The sequence below is a fragment of the Oncorhynchus mykiss genome, chromosome 5 (assembly GCF_057628025.1).
Source record: "Oncorhynchus mykiss isolate SJ-2025 chromosome 5, ASM5762802v1, whole genome shotgun sequence".
Classification (NCBI taxonomy): domain Eukaryota; kingdom Metazoa; phylum Chordata; class Actinopteri; order Salmoniformes; family Salmonidae; genus Oncorhynchus; species Oncorhynchus mykiss.
Window position 1 is genome coordinate 86,094,548 of NC_143026.1, and position 27,378 is coordinate 86,121,925.

Here is a 27,378-nt window from a genome sequence, read left to right on the forward strand (position 1 = left end):
TATAACAGAGTTCTGCAGACAGTTTCCAGGCCTTGAGACTGTTTGGTGCATTGGAATGCCATTGTAAAGCTCTGCAAGCCAAGGTAGTTTACATTACCTATATCAGGCTAAGCCATGCACTTGACCAATTCGAACAAAAAAACGATTAAATCCCAGCATAGCAATGAACACAGAGCTATGCCAATAACCTGAAGTGATACTAGTCTCCATGGTCTTGGATTAGAAGCAGCAATTCAAAGGGGACTATGTGACTGTATTTTACACATATTTAAACACAACACCAAAAAATGGACCTAATTTGCAGTGGTTGGATAGAAACGTTGGCCCTCTGGCACTAGGCAGGCTGCAGTGGGTTTGTGCTGTAAATAGTCTGGAAAAGCCAGGTGGGATACAGCTTCCCAGCCTTAGGAAAAAAGACATCGGGTGGAAACGTGTGGAGGCTAATATTAGCAGGGGTAGGACAGGTAGCAGTAGTGGAGATATAGCTGTCCTTTTAGTTATAGAATCCTCAAAGTAGGCCCTCTTCTTCATCTGCTGAGAGGGTGGCTATACATTATGCAGATGTTGCCAACACCTATGACTTGAATAGGGGTGAGCAGATCAGTGCTTAGGGGCAACTTGTAAAGCCATAGGAGTGTTAAGCCTTGAGGATAGGACACACATACACGCATGCACAGATAGTTTTTTTTTATCCAGGTAGAGGGAAGGGAACGGCTCAGGAATGCAGCGGTGGCTCAGAAAGCAGACAGACATCCTGATGGGTGGCAGATGTTGGAAACGGTGGAGCAACATGTTCGCTTTAAGTCAGAGAAGTAGTCACTCCTAAAAATACAAACACTAAGTGCTCGCTGCCACCCACAGAAGGTGTATCGTATCAAAACAGGGCATAGAAAAGCCATCTAACCGAGACCACCACTGCAGAGCACCTATGCAGAACTTCACTTTCCTGCAAGACTGGCAGAAATTACTGTTAATAGTGTGTATTTAATAGGAAGCAGTGCAGAACGGGTGCAAGGCACATCCCTCTCGGTTATGGTCAGGCCGCATACCGAACCCACTGTGCCCGCTGCTGAAAGTTTAACAAATATTCATCCAACATTTTTTTATGTTTATTATTTAATTTCTTTCATAAGGCCTCAAGGTTTACCTTATCTTAAGAATGTATTTAGCTATTTCTACCAGTCAGATTTTCAATCAAAATACTTTAAGTAGTCTGGTTTGGTTGGTTCCGTCGCCCAATTTTTTCTCTCCCTTCTGAACTTAAGATATCATTTCCAACCCTGTTTTGTTCGGAAAGTGCAATCATACGTAACACAATGTACAACAACTGGCCACCGCAGAGGCGCTCCATCCAATCACCAGTCAACTTTAACTGAACACAGAGACAGAGGAGCTCCATCCATTCACCAGTCAATTTTAACTGAACACAGAGACAGTGGCGCTCCATCCATTCACCAGTCAACTTTAACTGAACACAGAGACAGTGGCGCTCCATCCATTCACCAGTAAACTTTAACTGAACACAGAGACAGAGGCGCTCCATCCATTCACCAGTCAACTCTATCTGAACACAGTCAAAGAACTGGAGACCCCATTGTTGTGAGAGAAGGGAAGAAAAGGGCACCAAAAGAGCAGAAAAACATTAAAATCCTCATACACCCAGACACACAAACACACACAACATCAGGCGCCCCTGAAATTAAATCACTCACCAACTACCTCACTCCTTGAACATAAAGTGTGTTTATATGACAAAGACATTAGCATGGAGGCTTCGTTAGGCACTACGTAATGCAGCGCGGCCCCAGAAGCTAATGGGGAATGGAGAGAGAGGGAGGCTCAGCCATTAGAGCATTACAGCATTCTGGAAGCTGTTGAGGCACTGATGTCATCTCTTTTATTACCCCCTTGTCTATAACTTCAGGTTAATATACACTATTATAGGGAACCCAAGGGTGAGAGGCACAGAGGGTTTTAAACAGCCATTTAGAGTAGACCAACCGGAGAAACAGACCCACTTCCTCTAGAACAGGGCCATCTGGTGGCTGGTAGCAGTATAGCAGGAACATAACCATGCACCGGGCAGTCTGAGATTTGACTTACATCAATTAGGGACAGGATGGTCATTGAGAGAGATGGTGTATCAGTAAGTCCTGACTGCATCCTGGCAGGAACTGTGTTGCACAATACCCTAACAAGTTGCCAAGTTGATTAGCAATATAAATGCCTCAGTCAGTTTCCTCCCGGCCACAGGAGTGTGATAATGCTGCCTGCGTTCATTCTCACACCAGATGGAGAGGAGCAGGGCTGTTTAATGAGGGCTATGAAATAAAACAGAGAGCGAGAGTAATGGGGGAATTGGGTGGAGGGAGTGAGAGAGAAGAGAGTAAAAGAGAGGCTTCAGCCAATATGTTTAGTAAATTTAACACTGTTGAGTTGCTGTAATGTGTCTGGTGTGTAGACGCTGGATCAGGAGACAGACCAGACCGTAAAATGAATTAGATAAGATCTGTCCTCTATAGAACAACTTTAATCCAAAGTGTTAAGTAACGTCCTAGGAACGCACTAGTGAGACGTCCGCGGTGCATTACACTGGTCTACAGTGATATTAAGTTCATATATAATTAACACAAGGCTTGATGCTTCCCCATAAAAAAAACATACATCATTGGACCAATGTGGAATTGTGTGAAGGATATTTAATGAAATATTCCCCAGGTCATCATTACCTAAAAAACACAGACTACAACAGGTGTAGACCTTACAGTGAAATGCTTTACTAGCCCTTCATTTCTTAACTGCAGTTGTTGGTTAAGTGTTAAGAAAGTATTTATTTAAAATAAACTGAAGTAAAAAATACATGTAAAAATAACTCAGAATTAAGGAGCAACAATAAAATAACAGTAGGGAGGCTATATACACGGGTACCGAGTCAATGTGCGGGGGCACAGGTTAGTCGAGGTAATATGTACACGCAGGTAGAGGTAAAGTGACTATAAATGTATAATAAACGGAGTAGCAGTAGTGTAAAAATGGGGGGTGCAAATAGGGTAGCCATTTTTTTACTTTTTATTTTACCTTTATTTAACCAGGCAAGTCAGTTAAGAACAAATTCTTATCTTCAATGACAGCCTAGGAACAGTGGGTTAACTGCCTGTTCAGGGGCAGAACGACAGATTTGTACCTTGTCAGCTCAGGGGTTTGAACTTGCAACCTTCTGGTTACTAGTCCAACACTCTAACCACTAGGCTACCCTGCCACCCATTTGATTAGCTATTCAGTCTTATGGCTTAGAGGTAGAATCAGTTAAGAGAGCCTATTGGTCCTAGACTTGGCGCTCCGGTACCGCTTGCCGTGAAGTAGCAGAGAAAACAGTATGACTTGGGTGGCTGGAGTCTGACAATTTTTAGGTCTTTTAGGTCTTTCCCAAACACCTCTGCTTCACAGACCAACTAAGGATACAAAGGGAGGAAGGACCAGGGAGGAGGAACAAAGAGCTGTCAGTCATTCATGCACTTTCAGACTACTGAGCAGATCTGTACTGCGCTGGCCTGGTTGTATATCTACAACATTTTTAATACTGAAAAGAATAGGAAAAGTAAATAGAACAGTATGTTTTGGGTCAGCACAGCAGTGTGAAAACGGTATTACAAACACCAGGGCAGCAACACTCCTCTCCACGCAAAACACTCTTCTGGAGCTAAAGCAGACTTTTCCACAGCGCCTTCGCGTGCCTCCGTACATGCACTGTGCTTCTGCACACACTCCCCCAAACAGAACCAGGCCACAGCAGAGTAGCTGGGTCCCCAAGTTGCTCTCATAAACAAACAATTATGCACGCATTGTCGTTTGAAAGCAAACCACCAAATCAAGCCTAATTAATTGCAAAACCCAACTTCAGAAATATCACGGGCAATTTTGTGAAATTGGATCAGAGGAATTATTTCAAAATGCCTTGTGTTTTCAGACTAAAAATGGCACGTTTACTTTTAACAGCAAACAGAAACAAAAGCAGTGCTTTTGTGTGGGTTTCTTTGAGGGGATTTATTGAGATAGAAAAGTAAGACCCAGCTGCTATAACACAGTGGGAGGCAGTTTATCACAGGCGAACACAAAAATGCCAGGAATAACAGATGTTTAAAAAAAGGTTTCTCAATTGTTATCCCAGAGTTCAGTAGGGACCCATTGCTGCGATGCGGGTGGAGAATGTACTATGACATAAACTTAATCTCTTTATCTAGACTAGAAGGTCACAAGAAAATAGCAGTTGAACATCAAAAATGTGTTTTGTATACATGGGTTAGCAGGGCACAAAAATATTTGTGAAAACCTAAACAACTAATTAGAACACTGATATCCTCTCTGTTCTATGTGGTAGACCTCTAAAAGGGTATAACAGTTCATTGGAACTTCCGAACCAAAACTCTCAGCAGCGTTGTACTAACATTACCAACTTAGTCTGGGCCTATTTCTGAATGCAAACAAAGACATGACATAAAGCTGAGAGAAGTTGCCCAGAATGTGCCCTCCACAGTTCAGCAGGGGGCATTGTGGGTTAGTTATCCATCTAACCCACAATGCCCCCTGCTGAACTGTGGAGGGCATATTCTGGGCAACTTCTCTCAGCTTTATTTTATGTCTGTTTGCATTCAGAAATAGGCCTAGCACTTTACCTATAAAGGCAGTAGACAACCCTTGGGCTTAATAGCTACCACCACTAGGTCTGGCAGGCTGGTGCAGTACTATAGTAATGACTGGCTGGCTGGTAAATGAGAGCGAGACACACGGTCTGTGAGATCGAGACCTCTCCCTGCGTGAGGTGTGGAAAATGAGTCATCACACCCCCAATATCTGACCATTGCCATAGGGGTTGGTAGAGGTTGACAACACACGCACACAAATTCCCATCGGAGAGCTACACTTTCCTGTATCACTACTGGCTGATGCTGTCCCAATATAACACAACATACACTAGTGTTCAAACATTTGGGTCACTGTTTTTGAAAGAAAATCACATTTTTGTCCATTGAAATAACATCAAATTGATCAGAAACACAGTGTAGACATTGTTAATGTTGTAAATGACTATTGTAGCTGGAAACGGCTGATTTTTCATGGAATATTTACATTGGCCCATAATCAGCAACCATCACTCCTGTGTTCCAATGGCACATTGTGTTAGCTAATCCAAGTTTATCATTTTAAAAGGCTAATTGATGAGTAGAAAATCCTTTTACAGTTATGTTAACACAGCTGAAAACTTGTGCTGATTAAAGAAGCAATAAAACTGGCCGCCTATAGACTAGTTGAGTATCTGGAGCAACAGCATTTGTGGGTTTGATTACAGGCTCAAAATGGCCAGAAACAAATTATTTTCTTCTGAAACTTGTCAGTCCAATCTTGTTCTGAGAAATTAAGACATTTCGGATCGCCATTATACTCTAACAGAAAATACAGACATGAGTTTGTTGCTTTGGTAGCTTACGTAGTAACAAGCAAGATGATTCTGTAGCCAACTATGACATGGGTGGAATTAGTCAGGTTAAACCTTGTTAACCACCTAGAAAGAAGCTCCTGAGACAGATTAATCTGAACAGGGCATGATGACAGATACTGGCTGTCTAGCACTCCAACTGAGGAACGTCTAAACAACTATAATAAATAATTAACCAAGTTTGTCTTTGACAGAATCCTATGAAAGTGAACATTTCAAAACCTGTAATAAATGCATCAGACTTCGTAGCTACTGTACCACACAATCAAAAAGGTGTCTGATATCCCAGTCAATAAAAACAGTGACTTCATGTTTCATGTATTTATTTTTGATTTAAGAAAGCATCTCAATTGATAATGTACAAAATCAAATAAAAAGGATGACAAAAAAACTAATTAACATTGTTAGCCGATAAAATCCAATTAGCTGTTGAAATAACCACTACGTAAGAGTAAATAATGCAACAAGGACATTTTTATAAGTAGGTCCAACTGAATCACTTCTGATTACATAAAGAAAACATGCCAAGACTCAATCTCCCTCTGCTTCCAACTCTTCAGTATTTTCACTAGTATCTTTAACATAATTTTTTACTGACATCAAACCCAGTGTCATTACCATTAGCACCATGATCGATATTAATATTATCATTATTATTGACTGGGAAATGGCTCAAGAGATTAACAGACTGCAGGTTCTGGCTCATTGCCTTACTCTCTCTGGGTCCCCTCTGATTTTGTCATCAACTGTTTCAGTAGCAGCAATCATTGCATCGCCAATACAACAACCACCAGAATGGGTATCAACATGGTTATTACCATCATTTGGGTTGTCATCACCTTGGCAGTCACCATGGAAACCATCAACTGGCATCTCATCATCCCCATTATCAGCATCACCATGGGCAACAACAATCTCTTTTACCATCTTATCAGCTTCAATATCATCATCACCATCTCCAATCTCCCCATCCTCAAGTTCCTCTGGTTCTCTCTTGGCTCTTTTCTTCTTGGGTGGGTCAGTCTCAGGAGAGCTTCCCAGGAAGGGTGGCCCCAGTTGGGGCTGTAAGACCTCTGACCTCCCCTCCTCTCTCCGACCGTTACCCCGCCATGCCCCCTCCATCATGGGACTGCCATGGGCCAACACAGGCTCCACTGAAATGAAAGGGCGGTGGTGGGCAATTGTTAATAGGATGTGGGAGTTGCCATGCTGCGTACACACACACACACACTGCAGTCTCACCATGCTTAACAGACACGCATGCACACACTTATACATTAGCACGGGCAGGGTCTGGCTACGCTGACGGCATATTTTGGCTCAGTGGGCCTTAGTCGAATGAGGCGGCGTGTCAGACCATTAGCTTTGCAATAATGTACGGCGGACATATGTTGTAGGAGGGGGTGAGGACTCAAGGGGGGCAAAAATGTTATATCAATGTGAAGAAATACTCAATGACCAAAAGCTCCCTTTTCACTGTAAACATTTTCAGAAAAATGATTAGAACATTTCACAAGATTAATACCCATGTGAAGAGAATTGAAGAATGAGGCTGACAAAGTGAGATGACTTGTTATACATTTTAGTAACACAGTTGAAGTCGGAAGTTTACATACACTTAAGCCAAATACATTTAAACTCAGTTTTTCACAATTCCTGACATTTAATCCCAGTAAAAAGTTAGGATCACCACTTTATTTTAAGAATGTCAAATGTCAATAATAGTAGAGAGAATTATTTATTTCAGATTTTATTTATTTCATCACATTCCCAGTGGGTCAGAAGTTTACATACACTCAATTAGTATTTGGTAGCATTGCCATTCATTTAAAAAAAAACTTGGGTCAAACATTTCGGGTAGCCTTCCACAATAGGTTGGGTGAATTTTAGCCCATTCCTTATGACAGAGCTGGTGTAACTGAGTCAGGTTTGTAGGCCTCCTTGCTCGCACACGCCTTTTCAGGTCGGCCCACACATTTTCTATAGGATTGAGGTCAGTGCCTTGTGATGGCCACTCCACTCCACAACTTCAACTTCATCAGACCAGAGGACATTTCTCCAAAAAGTACAATCTGTGTCCCAATGTGCGTTGCAAACCGTAGTCTGGTGTTTTTATGGCGGTTTTGGAGCAGTGGCTTCTTCCTTGCTGAGCAGCCTTTCAGGTTGTCGATATAGGACTTGTTTTACTGTGGATATAGATACTTTTGTACCAGTTCCCGCCAGCATCTTCACAAGGTCCTTTGCTGTTGTTCTGGGATTGATTTGCACTTTTTGCACCAAAGTACGTTCATTTCTAGGAGACAGAACGCGTCCCATGGTGTTTATACTTGGGTACTATTGTTTGTACAGATGAACGTGGTACCTTCAGGGGTTTGGAAAATGCTCCCAAGGATGAACCAGACTTGTGGTCTACAATTTATTTTCTGAGGTCTTGGCTGATTTCTTTTGATTTTCCCATGATGTCAAGCAAAGAGGCACTGAGTTTGAAGGTAGGCCTTGAAATACATCCACAGGTACACCCCCAATTGACTCAAATTATGTCAATTAGTCTACCAGAACCTTCTAAAGCAATGACATAATTTTCTGGAATTTTCCAAGCTGTTTAAAAGGCACAGTCAACTTAATGTATGTAAACTTCTGACCCACAAATTGTGATACAGTGAATTGTAAGTGAAATAATCGGTCTGTAAACAATTGTTGGAAAAATTACTTGCGTCATGCAAAGTAGATGTCCTAACAGACTTCCTGAAACTATAGTTTGTTAGCAAGACATTTGTGGAGTGGTTGAATAACGAGTTTTAATGACTCCAACCTAAGTGTAAGTAAACGTAAGACTTCAACTCTATATATGGAGTGTCTTAAAATGTGTGTATTCATCTTAAGATAGCTGGGTGAGAACCACATCACAGTAAGTACATTTCCCCCCATAAAGTAGTTATCAACAGTCAGTGCTAGTAGGAATAGATCATTGTTTGAAGTGGGGCTTATCATAACTCAACCCAAAGGAACCGTGACTGACCGTCACTCACTGACCAGGGATGGGCAACTTTGATGGGGGTGGGGGATGCAAAAAATCTGAACACATCATGAGGGGCCGCAGTTGCTGTTTTAAAGCTAATTTTTGGCAATTCTACACATTTTGCCATGAGGAGGAGAGAAGATTAAACCATTTAAAAAATTGTATGCAAGTTATATTTTTACAGTTCATTTTGTGCAAATCTACACATTTTGCCATGGGGTGGTAAGAAACGTTCACAGTTTTTAATATGATATGAGGGAGACTAACAAAAACGATGGTTGATTACAAGTTTAGATAGCTGGCCGACATGGGCTAATTGAGTGATTATCAGTGACTGATAAAAACTGTTGGGGGGGGGGGGGGAAATTTACCAGAGGGCCTTCAAAAGGGGGGCTGCCAGTTGCCCATCCTTGCCACAGAACAAGCTGCCAGAAGCCAGTTAGGACCACAACAGATCTTCTCTGTAAATACACAGCAGTTCCGCCACAGGGTCCGATGTGTTATCACCTCATGCAGGCTTCTCTCTGTTGTGGTGACTCAGTAGTAATGTTACGATAATTGACACTACAGAGTAACAGCTTGGCAACACCGCCTTATCGGAAACAGACAGCATACCACAGGGTCCGATTACCCTTCATCACTTCCTACAGGCTTTTCTCTCAATGTTGTGGAGACTCTCAGTAGCAGAACAAGTATTAAAGTTAGTGTAACAGCTTAGCAACACACTCGAGCTAAAATGACCTCAAGGCTCCATCTGTTCTGGGTCCCTGATAAGAGTCTGATAGGGTTACCGAGGACAAGTGTGGTGATTTGATTAGGCCTACCTACTGTTTGTTTTTGTTGCTGTCCCTGACATTGGCATCTCCAGGCATGCACTACCTCAACTTGGCGTCTGTATGACGTAGCCTCCTGTAAGACTTGTCTTGATTATGAGATTAAGTAGGACGACCAACTCACATCCATCATTTTAACAGTTCCTACGTAAATCATATTTGAGCCACTTTCTGACAGGTGTTAGTATGTGTGACATTACACAGAACACACGTTTCTTCTGGGGCAGCATGTTGTCATAATGGAGTCACTAGGACACTGCAGGACATTAAAGAAAAACTATCTTTTGGTATTTGTTTCATTAACCCATTAATGAATGCATCATACCGGCTGTATTTGTGTATTTTGAAAATTACACGTCTTGAACACTTGATTGCTGACATGCAAAATATATTTGGACTATATAAAACAAACTGCTGACTAATGAAACTAACTGGAGATGTCATGTTAATGTAAGGAGGGACCAATTCATCATGTCAGAGTTCTGCTCCCTCTAACACCAGCCTTGGTGAGGTTGTTCTTAGCGAAATGTTACATTCAAACTTTCTAGAAGTGATGATGGATTGCCTACTTGCAGCTTACTGTATGTGTGGTTGGTGTGCTTGTTATTACCTGGTCCTTTCAGTGGGTAGTCGTGGCAGTGGTCCTTGAGAACAATGTGTAGCGATGGGTACTCAATCACAAGTTTGAACTTCAAGTTTTCCTTCAGGGTCTTTGCCACATCCAGCTCTTGATACCTAAACAAAACAACATGTTTTAATACACTGCAACCACCAGAAGCTATAGCAACCAGCAGGCCCCCTCCCAGGTGAACAAAAAATGGCCGCTGCTCATTGTTGACATTCTCTCTACACACAGGTTTTGACTAGTTTGGATACAGCTTATGTCAAAATTGACTTTTCATAGCAGGTTAGGATAATTAGGAAAAGGGCTAGGGTTAGCCAAAATAAAAAAACAACCCATCTGCTCTAGCTGTAGAATCCTTCTATGACTTCATTGCTGAGGCTTGGTCTGTCTTTCGAGGAGGAGGATTGATGGAGATAGGAGTCATGGTTTGGCACAGTAAAACTCCACAGTGCTGATTCCCATCCCTCCTCATGGAGAATGGAAACTACTGACTTAACCCGAGTCAATAACATCACCAAAAGTACTGCGGCCCTTGAAGCTCCTCGTGTTTCACTCTTTTTGCGATTACATCAGTAGTGCCTGAGTAATCCTGTCGTGTTAGGGAAGATGGTGCAGACAAGATGCGCAAGATGACACCGACAGAGATGGTCGCCTCGCTTCTAGTCCTTAGGACTTAGGACCTATGCAGTATTTAGTTTCTTTATGTATTATTTCTTACATTGTTTGCCAAGAAAATCTTAAGCGTTATTACATACAGCCGGGAAGAACTATCGGATATAAGTACGATGTCAACTTACTAGGAATACGACCACTCAGGGCATTGAATCTGATTCCAGAGGTCGACCCAAAACAACGTAGCCGCAGAAGAGGCAGACGGAGTGGCCTCCTGGTCAGACTTCGAAGGCATGCACACCACCTACCGCTTCTGAGGATATTACTCGCCAATGTCCAGTCTCTAGATAACAAGTTAGATGAAATAAGGGCAACGGTTGCCTTCCAGAGAGACATCCTGGATTGTAACATTCTCTTTCACGGAAACATGGCTCTCGGGAGATGTTGCCGGAGTCGGTACAGCCACCGGGATTCTTTATGCTTCGCGCCAACATAAATAAACATCTCTCTGGAAAGAGGAAGGGCAGGGGTGCACGCTTCCTGATTAACGACTCAAGGTGTAATCGTAACATACAGGAATTCAAGTCTTTGTTCACCTGACCTAGAATTCCTTACAATCAAATGCCGACCATATTACCCCCCAAGAGAATTCTCGTCGGTTATTATCACAGCCGTGTATATCCATCAAGCCGATACCACGACGGCACTCAAGAAACTTCACTGGACTCTACGCAAACTGGAAACTATATATCACGAGGCTGCATTTATTGTAACTGGGGATTTTAACAAAGCAAATTTGAGAACAAGGCTACCTAAATTCTATCAGCATAATGATTGTAGCACTCGTGCGGGCAATACATGATCACAGCTACTCTAACTTCCGTGATGCATACAAGGCCCTCCCTTCGGCAAATCTGACCACGACTCCACTTTGATCCTACCGTCCAATAGTACTATCCAACGGAGGTTTGAACAATCCGATTCCACGCGTCAAGATTGTTTTGATCACGCGGACTGGGATATGTTCTGGGCAGCCTTAGAGAATAACATCAATTTATACGCTGACTCAGTGAGTGAGTTTATAAGGAAGTACATTGGAGATGCTGTACCCACTGCGACTATTAAAACCTACCCTAACTAGAAACAGTGGATAGATGGCTGCATTAGCGCAAAACTGAAAGCACGAACCACTGCATTTAACCATGGAAAGATGACTAGGAATATGGCCAAATATAAACAGTGTAGTTATTCCCTCTGCAAGGCAATCAAACAAGCGAAATGTCGGTATAGGAACAAAGTGGAGTCACAATTCAATGGCTCAGACACGAGACGTATGTGGCAGCGTCTACAGGCAATTACGGACTACAAAAAGAAAACCAGCCACGGTCACCGACGTCTTGATTTCAGACAAACTAAACACCTTTGCCCGCTTTGAGGATAATACAGTGCCACCGACGGGGCCTAATACCAAGGACTGAGGGCCCACCCTCTCCTCCATGGCCGTCATTTAAATGTCTTAGGTGTTAACCCTTGCAAGGCTGGCGGCCCAGACGCGTCATCAGAGCATGCGCAGACCAGCTGGCTGCTGTCCCCACATGCTTCAAGATGGCCACCATTGTTTTGGGTACAGAAAGGCAAAGATAACTAAATTACTACTGCCCTGTAGCACTCACGTCTGTTATCATGAAGTGCTATGAGAGACTACAAGGATCATATCACCACCTTACCTGCCACCCTAGACCCACTTCAATTTGCATACCGGCCTAATAGGACCACATCGGATGCAATCGCCATCACACTGCCCTATCCCATCTGGACAAGAGGAATACCTATGTAAGAATGCTGTTCATTGACTACAACTCAGCAATCAACACCTTAGTACCCTCCAATGTCATCATTAAGGTTGAGGCCCTGGGGCTCAACCCCACCCTGTGCAATTGGGTCCTAGACTTTTTGACGGGACACCCACCAGGTGGTGAAGGTAAGAAACTAAATCTCCACTTCTCTGATCCTCAACACTGGGGCCACACAAGGGTTCGTGCTCAGCCCCCTCCTGTACTCCCTGTTCACCCATGACTGCGTGGCCATGCATGCCTCCAACTCAATCATCAAGTTTGCAGATGACATAACAGTTGTGAGCTTGATTTACCAACAACGTCGAGACGGGGAGGTGGTGAGGGGCCTGGAGTGTGGTGCCAGGAAAACAATCTCTCACTCAACGTCAACAAAACAAAGGAGATGATGGTGGACTTCAAGAAACAGCAGATGGAGCACCCCTCTATCCACATTATGGGACTGCAGTGGAAAGTTAGGTTCCTTGGTGTACACATCACAGACAAACTGAAATGGTCAACCAACACAGACATTGTGGTGAAGAAGGCACAACAGCGACTTTTCAACCTCAGGAGGCTGAAGAAATTCAGCTTGCACTTAAACTTTTACAGATGCACAATTGAGAGCATCCTGTCGGACTGCACCGTCCTCAACCACAAGGCTCTCCAGGGGGTGGTGTGTTCTGCAAAACGCATCCCTGGGGGCAAACTACCTGCCCTCCATGACACCTACAGCACCTGTCGTCACAGGAAGGCCAAAAACATAATCATAGGACAACAACCACCTGAGCCACTGCCTGTTCACCCCGCTACCATCCAGAAGGTGAGGTCAGTACAGGTGCATCAAAGCTGGGACCAAGAGACTGAAAAACAGCTTCTATCTCAAGGCCATCAGACTGTTAAACAGCCATCACTGCAGAGGCTGCCTACATAGACTCAAAATCTAAATGTTAACATATCTTGCATTACTCATCTCATATGTATATACTGTATTCTACACCATCGATTGCATCTTGCCTATGGTGCTCGGTCATCGCTCATCCATATATTTATATGAATATTCCTATTCCATCCATTTATCTTAGGTGTGTGTGTATTAGGTTGTTGGGGAATTGTCCGATTACTTGTTAAATATTACTGCACTGTTGGAACTAGAAGCACAATAATTTTGCTATACTCACAGTAACATCTGCTAATAATGTGTGTGTGACCAATTCAATTTGACGGTAATAGACCATGCTAAACGGTTAGCAGTCCTATGGAGTGACAAGGTTTGTCTACGCTCAACCATTTCACCCCATCCAGCTTACCCGGTCATCACCAATAACCTAGACATGATATAGGCCTAACTCTAATATACACTACATGACCAAAAGTATGTGAACACTCATTCCAAAATCATGGGCATTAATATGAAGTTGGTCCCCCCCCTTGCTGTATCACAACAGGCCGTGATTGGGAGTCCAATAGGGCGGCGCACAATTGGCCCAGCCCCGTCTGGGTTTGGCCGGTGTAGGCCGTCATTGTAAATAAGAATTTGTTCTTAACTGACTTGCCTAGTTAAATAAAGGTTACATTTATTTTCTGCTATAACAGCCTCCCTTCTGGGAAGACATTCCACTAGATGTTGCAACATTGCTGCAGGGACTTGCTTCTATTCAACCACAAGGGCATTAGTGAGATCGGCACTGATGTTGGGCAATTAGGCCTGGTTCGTAGTCCGCGTTCCAATTCATCCCAAAGGTGTTAGATGGGGTTGGGGTCAGGGCTCTGTTCAGGCCAGTCAAATTCTTCCACACCGATCTTGACAAACCATTTCTATATGGACTTCGATTTGTGCACTGGGCATTGTCATGCTGAAACAGGAAAGGGCTTACCCAAACTGTTGCCACAAAGTTGGAAGCACAGAATTGTCTAGAATGTCCTTGTATGCTGTAACGTTAAGATTTCCCTTCACTGGAACTAAGGGGCCTAGCCCGAACCATGAAAAACAGCCCCAGACCATTAATGCTTCTCCACTGAACTTTATAGTTGACACTATGCATTGGGGCAGGTAGCGTTCTCCGGGCATCCGCTAAACCCAGATTTGTCCGTCGGACTGCCAGATGGTGAAGTGTGAGTTATCACTCCTGAGAAAGCGGTTCCACTGCTCCAGGGTCCAATGGTGGAGAGCTTTACACTACTCCAGCCGACGCTTGGCATAGCTCTCGGCCATGGAAACCCATTTCATGAAGCTCCTGTTAAACAGTTCTTGTGCGGACGTTGCTTCCAGAGGCAACAGAGGACAAACTTTTTACGTGCTACACGCTTCAGCGGTCCCATTCTATGAGCTTGTGTGGCCTACCACTTCGCAGCTGAGCCATTGTTGCTACTACATGTTTAAACTTCACAATAACAGCACTTACAGTTGACCTGGGCAGCTCTTTCAGTGCAGAAACTTGACTTATGGCCTTGTTGGAAAGGTGGCATCCTATGACAGTGCCATGTTGAAAGTCACTGAGGTCTCCAGTAAGGCGATTCTACTGTCAAAGTTTGTTTATGGAGATTTCATGGCTGTGTGCTCAATTATTACATATTTCTTTAAGCAGAATCCACTAATTTGAAGGGGTGTCCACATACCTTTGTATATATAGTGTACATACTGCACCTCCCCCAAATCCCTTCAATACTCCTGCAAGCAAAACAGACAGTGTAACATACGTAACACTTGCTTTGCACACACACATCCCCACACACCAAACCAATCCAAGAGCTGGGATGCAACACGACAGTTACAGGTTTTAACTACGGTGCCTTGGGTTGGTTCCAAGAAAGCCTACTAAAATCTCTGAGGTGGGAGAGGATCTCAACTCAACAACAATATCTGTTGGCATTTCCTGCTGCGGCAGGATCAGGAAGAGACAGACTCGGAGGGAGGGAGGGAAAGTGATCGAGAGATGAGAGCTGCAACTCATACTCCTGTCAGTTGGCACATCTACAAAACTTCTCTTGTAAGAGGCAAATAAACCTCAGTATCCGGACAGACTTCCTCTGGGAAATGTGGCGGTTGTGTGTTCTCATGTACATGCATGTGTCTCTAAGAGCCATCACCACCAGAAGAGCGAGAATACACTCACAGTTTACTGTTGGGTTCTGTAGAAGCTCCAGGAGGTTCCCATTATTTTCCAACAGCTACCTAACTATTATTACTGAAGGATGAGTAGGTAGCTGCAGCATTTGGCCAGGAAGGATGAGAGAAGTGAGATATGGTCAGGACCACAGCCAAATAACTGACGCTCGAGTGGGTGTTACTAGCCCGAGGGACTTTGGTCCGAGAGAAGATGAACTGTGCTCAGAATCTTCTTGAATGATGTTAAATTCTAGAACGTTCTACGCAAATACAAAATAGAATGAGTCCTGAGCAGAGTGAGTCCAGTGCTCTGATCAGGAGTTACTTCAGAGGGAATTCCTTTGTTGTAATTTAGAGGGTGTGTGTGTGGGGGGGGGGGGCTGTAAAATAATCGTCCAATGTCGGTGAACTGACAGATTCTCTTAACTAAGCTAAGCGGATCCAAACCACAAAGGGGTCCAAATCACAGCCACCTTACGTGAGCTAGAGAAATATGGATACAGAATCAGAGCACTTCAGTTCAGGTTATAAGAGAAGAGGCAGCAAACCACAGCTATGTGTAGGTGGATGCTTTACCAGACTGTGGTTAGGTCTGTGGTTGCATCCTTTAGGTAAGATTCTTATAATCATTACCCAACTGTATTAATAACAATACAAATCATTTGCCATAGCAATACCAAGAGACTGAATACAAGCATGTCATCATAATATACAGTGCCTTCAGGAAAGTATTCAGATCCCTTGACTTTTTCCACGTTAGTCTAATTCTAAAACATTAAATAAATCCACAGCAATCTACACAGAATACTCCATAACGACAAAGAGAAAACAGGTTGAGAATTTTTTGCTAATAAAAATATATTTACATAAGTATTCAGACCCTTTGTTGTAAGACTCAAAATTGAGCTCAGGTGCATCCTGTTTCCATAGATCATCCTTGGTAAATTCAATTGATTGGATATGAATTGGAAAAGCAAACACCTGTCTATACAAGGTCCCACAATTGACAGTGCATGTCAGAGCAAAAACCAAGCCATGAGGTCGAAGGAATTGTCCATAGAGCTCCGAGACAGGATTTGGTCAAGGCTCAAATCAGGGGAAGGGTACCAAAGAAATGTCTGCAGCATTGAAGGTCCCCGAGAACACAGTGGCCTCCATCATTCTTAAATAGAAGTTTGGAACCTTTTCCTAGAACTGGCCGCCCAGCCAAACTGAGCAATCGTGGAAGGCCCCAGAGCGCTAAGGACCTCAAACTGGGGCGAAGGTTCACCTTTCAAAAGGACAATGCGCCCCTAAGCACACAGTGGCATCTCTGAATGTCCTCGAGTGGCCGGGCCAGAGCCCTGACTTGAACCCGATCAAACTGTAATCGCTGCCAAAGGTGCTTCAAAGGCTGTAATAGCTGCCAAAGGTGCTTCGACAAAGTACTGAGTAAAGGGTCTGAATACTTATGTAAATGTGATATTTTAGTTGTTTTTTCATACATTTGCAAAAATTTCTAAAAACCTGTTTTTGCTTCGTCATTATGGGGTATTGTGTGTAGATTGATGAGAGGGGGGGAAACGATTTAATCCATTTTAGAATATGGCTGTAACCTAACAAAATGTGGATAAAGTCAGGGGTCCGAATACTTTCTGAATTCACTGTATGCACAAGCTATAAAGAACTGTTGCGGCTAGGAAGCATGCGGATGCCTTAAGGAGAGGGTTGGAACATCACACCACAGATGTGAGGAGAGAGCGTAGTCGATGGGATAACTAAAGGAACGTTACAGCTGCCTGTGATTTAAGGGGCTCAGACCATCTCTAGGGGAGAAAACAGATGATAAACCACCACCACTAACTTTCCCCCCTCACTGTCTTCTGCAGTGTGTGTTTGATATTTTAAACTAGGCAGCATTTCTCCTTGTCAGGCTGGACAGCCCAGCTGCTCATTGGGTCTCTGCTCTACTCTGCAGCGAGCAGACAAAGGGAAGGACATCCTCTGGATCCAAACGAGTGGAATGAATAGAAAAACAAAATCTACATTTCAAAAAGGTATTAAATAAATAAACATCCAGCACGAGAGGTTAGGGCTTTTTTTTTTACCCCCGTTTTCCTCATCCCTAGAACTCCCGTACGGACTTGGGAGAGGCAAAGGTTGAGAGCCATGTGTCCTCCGAAACACAACCCTACTGCTTCTTGACACAATGCCCCCAAAAAACTGTAAGCCAGCCACAACAATGTGTCGGAGGAAACACTGTGCACCTGGCGACTGTCAGCGTGCACTGCGCCGGGCCGCCACAGGAGTCGCTAGTGCGCGATGGGACAAAGGACATCCCATCCGGCCAAACCCCCTAACCTGGACGACGCTGGGCCAGTTGTGTACCGCCCAGCCCCAGGGGTCTCCCAGTCGCGGCCGGCTGCGACAGCCTGGACTCGAACCAGGATCTCCAGTGGCACAGCGATGCAGTGTCTTAGACCACTGTTTCGCTCGGGAGGCCAGTGTTAGGGCTCTTGACGCTCGGGCTGCTTCTCTTCAAGTAAGAGGATGTTTACTAGTTACACAGCTATATTTAGTACAGGAGCAACCATTTATTTGATTCATACTTGATATTCCGGCAGACATTTTGTAAGAAATTCAACACAGGAGCAGATTGACCCGGGGCCTGTACTGTTCTGTCCAAATCTCACGGCTTAAACCTAAACCTGAAGGTAGCCAGCGCTCTATGAACCCCAACTTAAAGGTGCATTTTACAACATTTACAGTACATGTTGAGCTCATCGACCATTGCATGCATAGATCCAAATATGAAGCGTGCTTACATTTCTCCAGCCCCATCCTTCTGCTTTAATCCAAAAACCTTTAGAATTTTTTGTTTAAAGACCCTTGCTCCCTTCGGTCTCAACATAGACTTTGATCTGAAGCCATTCTTGTGATTATGCTATTGTAAATGTTTGTAGGCTTATGTAGCTAAATTGTATCTATAATCGTACGCTACCCATTTGTTTTTTGTATGCTATTCTAGTGGTGTGGGGGCTGTGCTTTGGCAAAGTGGGTGGGGTTATATCCTTCCTGTTTGGCCCTGTCCGGGGGTGTCCTCGGATGGGGCCACAGTGTCTCCTGACCCCTCCTGTCTCAGCCTCCAGTATTTATGCTGCAGTAGTTTATGTGTCGGGGGGCTAGGGTCAGTTTGTTATATCTGGAGTACTTCTCCTGTCCTATTCGGTGTCCTGTGTGAATTTAAGTGTGTTTTCTCTAATTCTCTCCTTCTCTTTCTTTCTCTCTCTCGGAGGACCTGAGCCCTAGGACCATGCCCCAGGACTACCTGACATGATGACTCCTTGCTGTCCCCAGTCCACCTGGCCGTGCTGCTGCTCCAGTTTCAACTGTTCTGCCTTATTATTATTCGACCATGCTGGTCATTTATGAACATTATAACAGAACATGGCCAAGATGTTCAAATCTCCACCCGGCTCAGCCAGAAGAGGACTGGCCACCCCACATAGCCTGGTTCCTCTCTAGGTTTCTTCCTAGGTTTTGGCCTTTCTAGGGAGTTTTTCCTAGCCACCGTGCTTCTACACCTGCATTGCTTGCTGTTTGGGGTTTAGGCTTGTTTTCTGTACTTTGAGATATCAGCTGATGTACGAAGGGCTATATAAATAAATTTGATTTGATTTAATGTATGACAATTAACCAATGATATCAGGCTACACCCGGCCATGATTTAGTTTTTTTACGTGTTATTTCTTACATTGGTACCCCAGGTCATCTTAGGTTTCATTACATACAGTCGAGAAGAACTACTGAACATAAGAGCAGCGTCAACTCACCATCAGTACAACCAAGAATATGATTTTTGCGAAGCGGATCCTGTGTTCTGCCTTTCACCCAAGACAACGGAATGGATCCCAGCCGGCAACCCAAAAAAACGACTTCGTAAAAGGGGGAAACGGAGCGGTCTTCTGGTCAGACTCCGGAGACGGGCACATCGTGCACCACTCCCTAGCATTCTTTTCGCCAATGTCCAGTCTCTTGACAACAAGGTTGATGAAATCCGAGCAAGGGTAGCATTCCAGAGGGACATCAGAGACTAACGTTCTTTGCTTCACGGAAACATGGCTCACTGGAGAGACGCTATCGAAGTCGGTGCAGCCAGCTGGTTTCTCCACGCATCGCGCCGACAGAAACAAACATCTTCCTGGTAAGAAGAGGGGCGGGGGCGTATGCTTCATGGTTAACGTGACGTGGTGTGGCCACAACAACATACAGGAACTCAAATCCTTCTGTTCACCTGATTTAGAATTCCTCACAATCAAATGTCGAACGCATTATCTACCAAGGGAATTCTCTTCGATTATAATCACAGCCGTATATATTCCCCTCCAAGCAGACACATCGATGGCTCTGAACAAACTTTATTTGACTCTTTGCAAATTGGAATCCATATATCCGGAGGCTGCATTCATTGTAGCTGGGGATTTTAACAAGGCTAATCTGAAAACAAGACTCCCTAAATTGTATCAGCATATCGATTGCGCAACCAGGGCTGGAAAAACCTTGGATCATTGCTATTCTAACTTCCGCGACGCATATAAGGCCCTGCCCCGCTCTCCTTTCGGAAAAGCTGACCACGACTCCATTTTGTTGATCCCTGCCTACAGACAGAAACTAAAACAAGAAGCTCCCGCGCTGAGGTCTGTTCAACACTGGTCCGACCAATCTGATTCCACACTCCAAGACTGCTTCCACCACGTGGACTGGGATATGTTTCGTATTGCGTCAGACAACTACATAGACGAATACGCTGATTCGGTGAGCGAGTTCATTAGAATTGAAGATGAAGATTGAAGATGTCGTTCCCATAGCAACGATTAAAACATTCCCAAACCAGAAACCGTGGATTGATGACAGCATTCGCGTGAAACTGAAAGCGCGAACCACTGCTTTTAATCAGGGCAAGGTGACCGGAAACATGACCGAATACAAACAGTGTAACTATTCCCCCCGCAAGGCAATCAAACAAGCTAAGCGTCAGTATAGAGACAAAGTAGAATCTCAATTCAACGGCTCAGACACAAGAGGTATGTGGCAGGGTCTACAGTCAATCACGGATTACAAAAAGAAAACCAGCCCCGTCACGGACCAGGATGTCTTGCTCCCAGGCAGACTAAATAACTTTTTTGCCCGCTTTGAGGACAATACAGTGCAACTGACACGGCCCGCAACTAAAACATGCGGACTCTCCTTCACTGCAGCTGACGTGAGGAAAACATTTAAACGTGTCAACCCTCGCAAGGCTGCAGGCCCAGACGGCATCCCCAGCCGCGCCCTCAGAGCATGCGCAGACCAGCTGACTGGTGTGTTTACGGACATATTCAATCAATCCCTATCCCAGTCTGTTGTTCCCACATGCTTCAAGAGGGCCACCATTGTTCCTGTTCCCAAGAAAGCTAAGGTAACTGAGCTAAACGACTACCGCCCTGTAGCACTCACTTCCGTCATCATGAAGTGCTTTGAGAGACTAGTCAAGGACCATATCACCTCCACCCTACCTGACACCCTAGACCCACTCCAATTTGCTTACCGCCCAAATAGGTCCACAGACGATGCAATCTCAACCACACTGCACACCGCCCTAACCCATCTGGACAAGAGGAATACCTATGTGAGAATGCTGTTCATCGACTACAGCTCGGCATTCAACACCATAGTACCCTCCAAGCTCGTCATCAAGCTCGAGACCCTGGGTCTCGACCCCGCCCTGTGCAACTGGGTACTGGACTTCCTGACGGGCCGCCCCCAGGTGGTGAGGGTAGGCAACAACATCTCCTCCCCGCTGATCCTCAACACTGGGGCCCCACAAGGGTGCGTTCTGAGCCCTCTCCTGTACTCCCTGTTCACCCACGACTGCGTGGCCACGCACGCCTCCAACTCAATCATCAAGTTTGCGGACGACACAACAGTGGTAGGCTTGATTACCAACAACGACGAGACGGCCTACAGGGAGGAGGTGAGGGCCCTCGGAGTGTGGTGTCAGGAAAATAACCTCACACTCAACGTCAACAAAACTAAGGAGATGATTGTGGACTTCAGGAAACAGCAGAGGGAACACCCCCCTATCCACATCGATGGAACAGTAGTGGAGAGGGTAGCAAGTTTTAAGTTCCTCGGCATACACATCACAGACAAACTGAATTGGTCCACTCACACAGACAGCATTGTGAAGAAGGCGCAGCAGCGCCTCTTCAACCTCAGGAGGCTGAAGAAATTTGGCTTGTCACCAAAAGCACTCACAAACTTCTACAGATGCACAATCGAGAGCATCCTGGCGGGCTGTATCACCGCCTGGTACGGCAACTGCTCCGCCCTCAACCGTAAGGCTCTCCAGAGGGTGGTGAGGTCTGCACAACGCATCACCGGGGGCAAACTACCTGCCCTCCAGGACACCTACACCACCCGATGTCACAGGAAGGCCATAAAGATCATCAAGGACATCAACCACCCGAGCCACTGCCTGTTCACCCCGCTATCATCCAGAAGGCGAGGTCAGTACAGGTGCATCAAAGCTGGGACCGAGAGACTGAAAAACAGCTTCTATCTCAAGGCCATCAGACTGTTAAACAGCCACCACTAACATTGAGTGGCTGCTGCCAACACACTGACACTGACTCAACTCCAGCCACTTTAATAATGGGAATTGATGGGAAATGATGTAAATATATCACTAGCCACTTTAAACAATGCTACCTTATATAATGTTACTTACCCTACATTATTCATCTCATATGCATACGTATATACTGTACTCTATATCATCGACTGTATCCTTATGTAATACATGTATCACTAGCCACTTTAAACTATGCCACTTTGTTTACATACTCATCTCATTTGTACATACTGTACTCGATACCATCTACTGTATCTTGCCTATGCTGCTCTGTACCATCACTCATTCATATATCCTTATGTACATATTCTTTATCCCCTTACACTGTGTACAAGACAGTAGTTTTGGAATTGTTAGTTAGATTACTTGTTGGTTATTACTGCATTGTCGGAACTAGAAGCACAAGCATTTCGCTACACTCGCATTAACATCTGCTAACCATGTGTATGTGACAAATAAAATTTGATTTGATTTGATTTGATCTCCTGTACTCCCTGTTCACCCATGACTGCGTGGCCACGCACGCCTCCAACTCAATCATCAAGTTTGCGGACGACACAACAGTGGTAGGCTTGATTACCAACAACGACGAGACGGCCTACAGGGAGGAGGTGAGGGCCCTCGGAGTGTGGTGTCAGGAAAATAACCTCACACTCAACGTCAACAAAAACTAAGGAGATGATTGTGGACTTCAGGAAACAGCAGAGGGAACACCCCCCTATCCACATCGATGGAACAGTAGTGGAGAGGGTAGTAAGTTTTAAGTTCCTCGGCGTACACATCACAGACAAATTGAATTGGTCCACCCACACAGACAGCATCGTGAAGAAGGCGCAGCAGCGCCTCTTCAACCTCAGGAGGCTGAAGAAATTTGGCTTGTCACCAAAAGCACTCACAAACTTCTACAGATGCACAATCGAGAGCATCCTGTCGTGCTGTATCACCACCTGGTACGGCAACTGATCCGCCCACAACCGTAAGGCTCTCCAGAGGGTAGTGAGGTCTGCACAACGCATCACCGGGGGCAAACTACCTGCCCTCCAGGACACCTACACCACCCGATGTCACAGGAAGGCCATAAAGGTCATCAAGGACAACAACCACCCGAGCCACTGCCTGTTCACCCCGCTATCATCCAGAAGGCGAGGTCAGTACAGGTGCATCAAAGCTGGGACCGAGAGACTGAAAAACAGCTTCTATCTCAAGGCCATCAGACTGTTAAACAGCCACCACTAACATTGAGTGGCTGCCGCCAACACACTGACTCAACTCCAGCCACTTTAATAATGGGAATTGATGGGAAATTATGTAAAATATATCACTAGCCACTTTAAACAATGCTACCTAATATAATGTTTACATACCCTACATTATTCATCTCATATGTATACGTATATACTGTACTCTATATCATCTACTGCATCTTTATGTAATACATGTATCACTAGCCACTTTAACTATGCCACTTTGTTTACATACTCATCTCATATGTATATACTGCACTCAATACCATCTACTGTATCTTGCCTATGCTGCTCTGTACCATCACTCATTCATATATCTTTATGTACATATTCTTTATCCCCTTACACTTGTGTCTATAAGGTAGTAGTTTTGGAATTGTTAGCTAGATTACTTGTTGGTTATTACTGCATTGTCAGAACTAGAAGCACAAGCATTTCGCTACACTCGCATTAACATCTGCTAACCATGTGTATGTGACAAATAAAATTTGATTAGACACCTGTGTGTCTTTTGACACTATATAAATATGTCACCCCGCGGTGTTTGTCATTATACACTGATGAAGACAGCTTGTCTGTCGGAACATTGGTCATAAATATTTTTGCATCTGAGCTCCTAGAGCATGAGGCTCGCCTTCATTTATTTTGAAGTGTTCCACTCCGCTAGCCAGCACCTCGCCCAAATAGGTGTGCGTTTTTCACCTCTAGGTGGTCTGAATCCGACAGCAATTTGTACTATAAGTAAAACTAGCCATATTGTGTATCCAGTCCCAGCGAACAGAATTACATCATAACATGTAATCACAGGGTTGCATAGGAGGGATGCACTGAGAGGCCCAGACATGCTTGGGATGCACTGACCACCTTTTGGGAGCCCTTCAATAGGATGTGACCCCTGTCAGGAGCCCAGGGCCCCTCTTCACATTACAGTTATGGCTTGTTCCCTCCACATTATATCCTGCTCCAGCCTCTGCCCTGTTATGTAACTGTACCTTGCTGATATTATGAGCCAATTCCACCTTGGCCACGGGAGAACATGTCTGTCCTACTAAAACACCATAATGTTGATCATAAACATGAAATAAAAGTAAAATGCCGCACGTAATGGTAGGCCATTATAGAGCCCTATACCAACGACCATCAATAGTGTGTGTGTGTGTGTGTGTGGGGGGGGGGGGGGGGGGGTGATGATGAGCTAATGGAGAAAGTAAGAGTCACACCTCTGGTATTGTTCTCCTCCCTACTTTACTAGCTAGCACTGTGTCGCGGGGTGGGCTAGCCGCTAGGGTAATGCAACATAACTCATTAACACACTCAGCGCTTCACTGACGTCTACCATAATGCTGACAGGAACACATTTCTGAAGTTTGCAACACCTCTCCTACCCACATCTTCCTGTGTATGTGTCGTTAACAGGCAGTAGGTTGGTGAGAGGACGTGGTGTTGATGGATGAATATCTCCATTAGTCATAGCAGGGGGCAGGTCGCTGCTTTTCCTTTTCTGCTGCCAGCCAGCTGCCCCCCCCCCCCCCCCCCCCCCCCCTCATCTACACCCTGGCTGCATCCCAAATGATACTCGATTAGTTAAATGGTGCACTACTTTTAAAACAAGGCCCATAGGGCTCTAGCCAAAAGCAGTGCACTATATAGGGAATAGGATGCCATTTAGTACACACACATATTTAAGGGTTGAGGTTAAAGGACAACCCACAGCCACACGGTTAATAGAGTGTGTCCTTACTGGACTAGTGGGCAATAAGGCCTCAAGGCTGGAGGAATCCACACACTCCAGGGAAACAATTCAAGGGTGAAAATTCGTAGAAAATCCTGAGGTTTAACATGCCGTTTTCACTACGCGTACATTACCTGACGGGGATCTGATTGATGCCCCTGGTCTGTGTGATACTTACTTTGTATCCCAAAGAACAGAAAAGAGTCCGAGATGACTGACAAGAGGAGCCTCCTGGGATACCCATCACTAACTAAAGGATTCAAGTTTACTATTCGCTCTGGGCAGACGCAAGACTCGGTGCTGCAATGTCAATTCCGTCACAAAAGGGGCGGATCCTTGTAATACGCTCTGGCATTCAACATACTTTTTTACTACCTGACAATTGAGACACCGTATCATTCCTTCTGCAGCCATGGGGGCAGTGTTGTTGCTTGGTTCCTTGATCTGGTCTACAGGCTATTCATCAAAGCATTGATAACCAAATATAATCTCAGCGACTGTTCAAACAGTAAACCAAACAAACAGGCTATTGTAGCCAGCTAGCTAGCCATGTGCTTTTTCTCCATGACCAAAACATGATCTATTTTTAGCTGCTATCAGAATGAATACATAAACAGCATATCAAACTGAGATAAATGTTTTAGGTTACACCAGCAGGTATAAGAATATTTGCCAGGGCAGATGAAGATGAAGATTTTTTTTATAGCTATGATCAGATTTTTTCACATGGAGATGTGGGAAGCTAAAATGGCTACTAGATAGCTTATGTTTTTTAACGAGGCTAAGGACGAATAGCCAGGCTGCTACTAGCAAGGGAAGGTGACTTTCCCTTGCTTTCACAAAATACTCAAATAGAGATAACGTTGGCATCGCCCCCTTGTGAATGGGAGTGGGACCGGCAAGGATATCAGGTTACCAAAAGGTGTCCACTATTCCCCAAAAAATCCCACTCCACCCATGTGCACACGCGTAGATGAAGCTTGTGGTAAGTAACCTAAAGGACCATCTCAGGAGTGATTTGGGCCAGGGGAGACTCACTGTCATGTTGATTCTATTTGCGAAGAACAAGTACCTTCACATTAGAAGGGTAAGTAAGGGGGCTGGTGGATTTGTAGACTGAAGTTGTGTGGTCAGAGGGCACAGCAGGATATGAGTGTAGAAGATCAACTTTCTCTATGACTAAGTGGAAATGGGTGACAGCCAAGGACTGGGCGAGGCAAATGTGTGCCATCAAAACCAGCACCATCCCCTTCCCACACAAAGCATGTCTGTGTCCAACTGATCTACGGCATTCCCAAAATGTGGAATCAACTGGAATTACAGCACAAAGAATTAGGCCGGGGGAAATTAAAATCTCTGCTTTCGCACTGCGTAGCTCAGCAGGAATTTACAAGGCGAGTGATGTCATGTTCATAAACCCATTAAGTCGATTTCATACATGCGGGATAAATCCATCACGAGAGTGGCGAGGCCGGCGAAACAGGCGGAAACAGAACGGTCACATGGACAGAATGCCTGAGTGCTGACAGGATTCTGACAAGACTTTTGATGAGATTACAAATCTTTGTGTTGAAATTAGAACTTTGGTTGCTGGAACAATCTGATGAGACAATTCATTAATATCAATGGAATGGACAGTGCTGAACTGAGGTCCAATTTGGGCACATTTAACATCAGTTTCCCAGACCCATATTAAGCTCAATTCTGGACCCCCAAAAAAAGCACTTTCAAATGGAGAATCTCTTAGCATTAGAGTCATTCATACCTCACAGAGTTGGCCTTCCTGCCCTCAGCCTTCATGAAGACCCTGATGTGATCAAATGGGCTGTGGACGTACATCTTCAACCTGAAAGACATAAATGAAAATGGGTCAGGGTTCGAGAAGGTATCAAAATCAGCTTTTATATAGACACACACATACAGTAACACAGGGCTGTGGATAGGGTTTAGAAGTGCACACATTTCAACTTATTTTCTGAAGAGGGGTCAACGAGGCATCACAAAACAAAGACTACAATGACTGAGCGCGGCTGGGACTCTCTCCGCCACAGGCTGGGACTCTCTCCGCCACAGGCTGGGACTCTCTCCGCCACAGGCTGGGACTCTCTCCGCCACAGGCTGGGACTCTCTCCGCCACAGGCTGGGACTCTCTCCGCCACAGGCTGGGACTCTCTCCGCCACAGGTGACTAACATGCTGCCTGAGCCTCCTATACACAGTCTACACT

The 27,378-nt window shown here is 44.7% G+C and overlaps 1 protein-coding gene across 1 annotated transcript in view; it reads right to left on the reverse strand.

Annotated features, from left to right (window-relative positions):
* Positions 1 to 5,800: 5,800 nt before the first annotated feature.
* znhit6 (zinc finger HIT-type containing 6) overlaps positions 5,801 to 27,378 on the reverse strand; it is a 47,402-nt gene continuing 25,824 nt past the window's right edge. The window contains exons 8-10 of the mRNA XM_021604591.3: positions 26,918 to 26,998; positions 9,957 to 10,081; positions 5,801 to 6,648 (exon numbers count right to left, since the gene is read on the reverse strand). Of these exons, the coding sequence (XP_021460266.3) occupies positions 6,197 to 6,648; positions 9,957 to 10,081; positions 26,918 to 26,998 (658 nt within the window). The 3' untranslated portion in view covers positions 5,801 to 6,196. The remainder of the gene's footprint in view (positions 6,649 to 9,956; positions 10,082 to 26,917; positions 26,999 to 27,378) is intronic.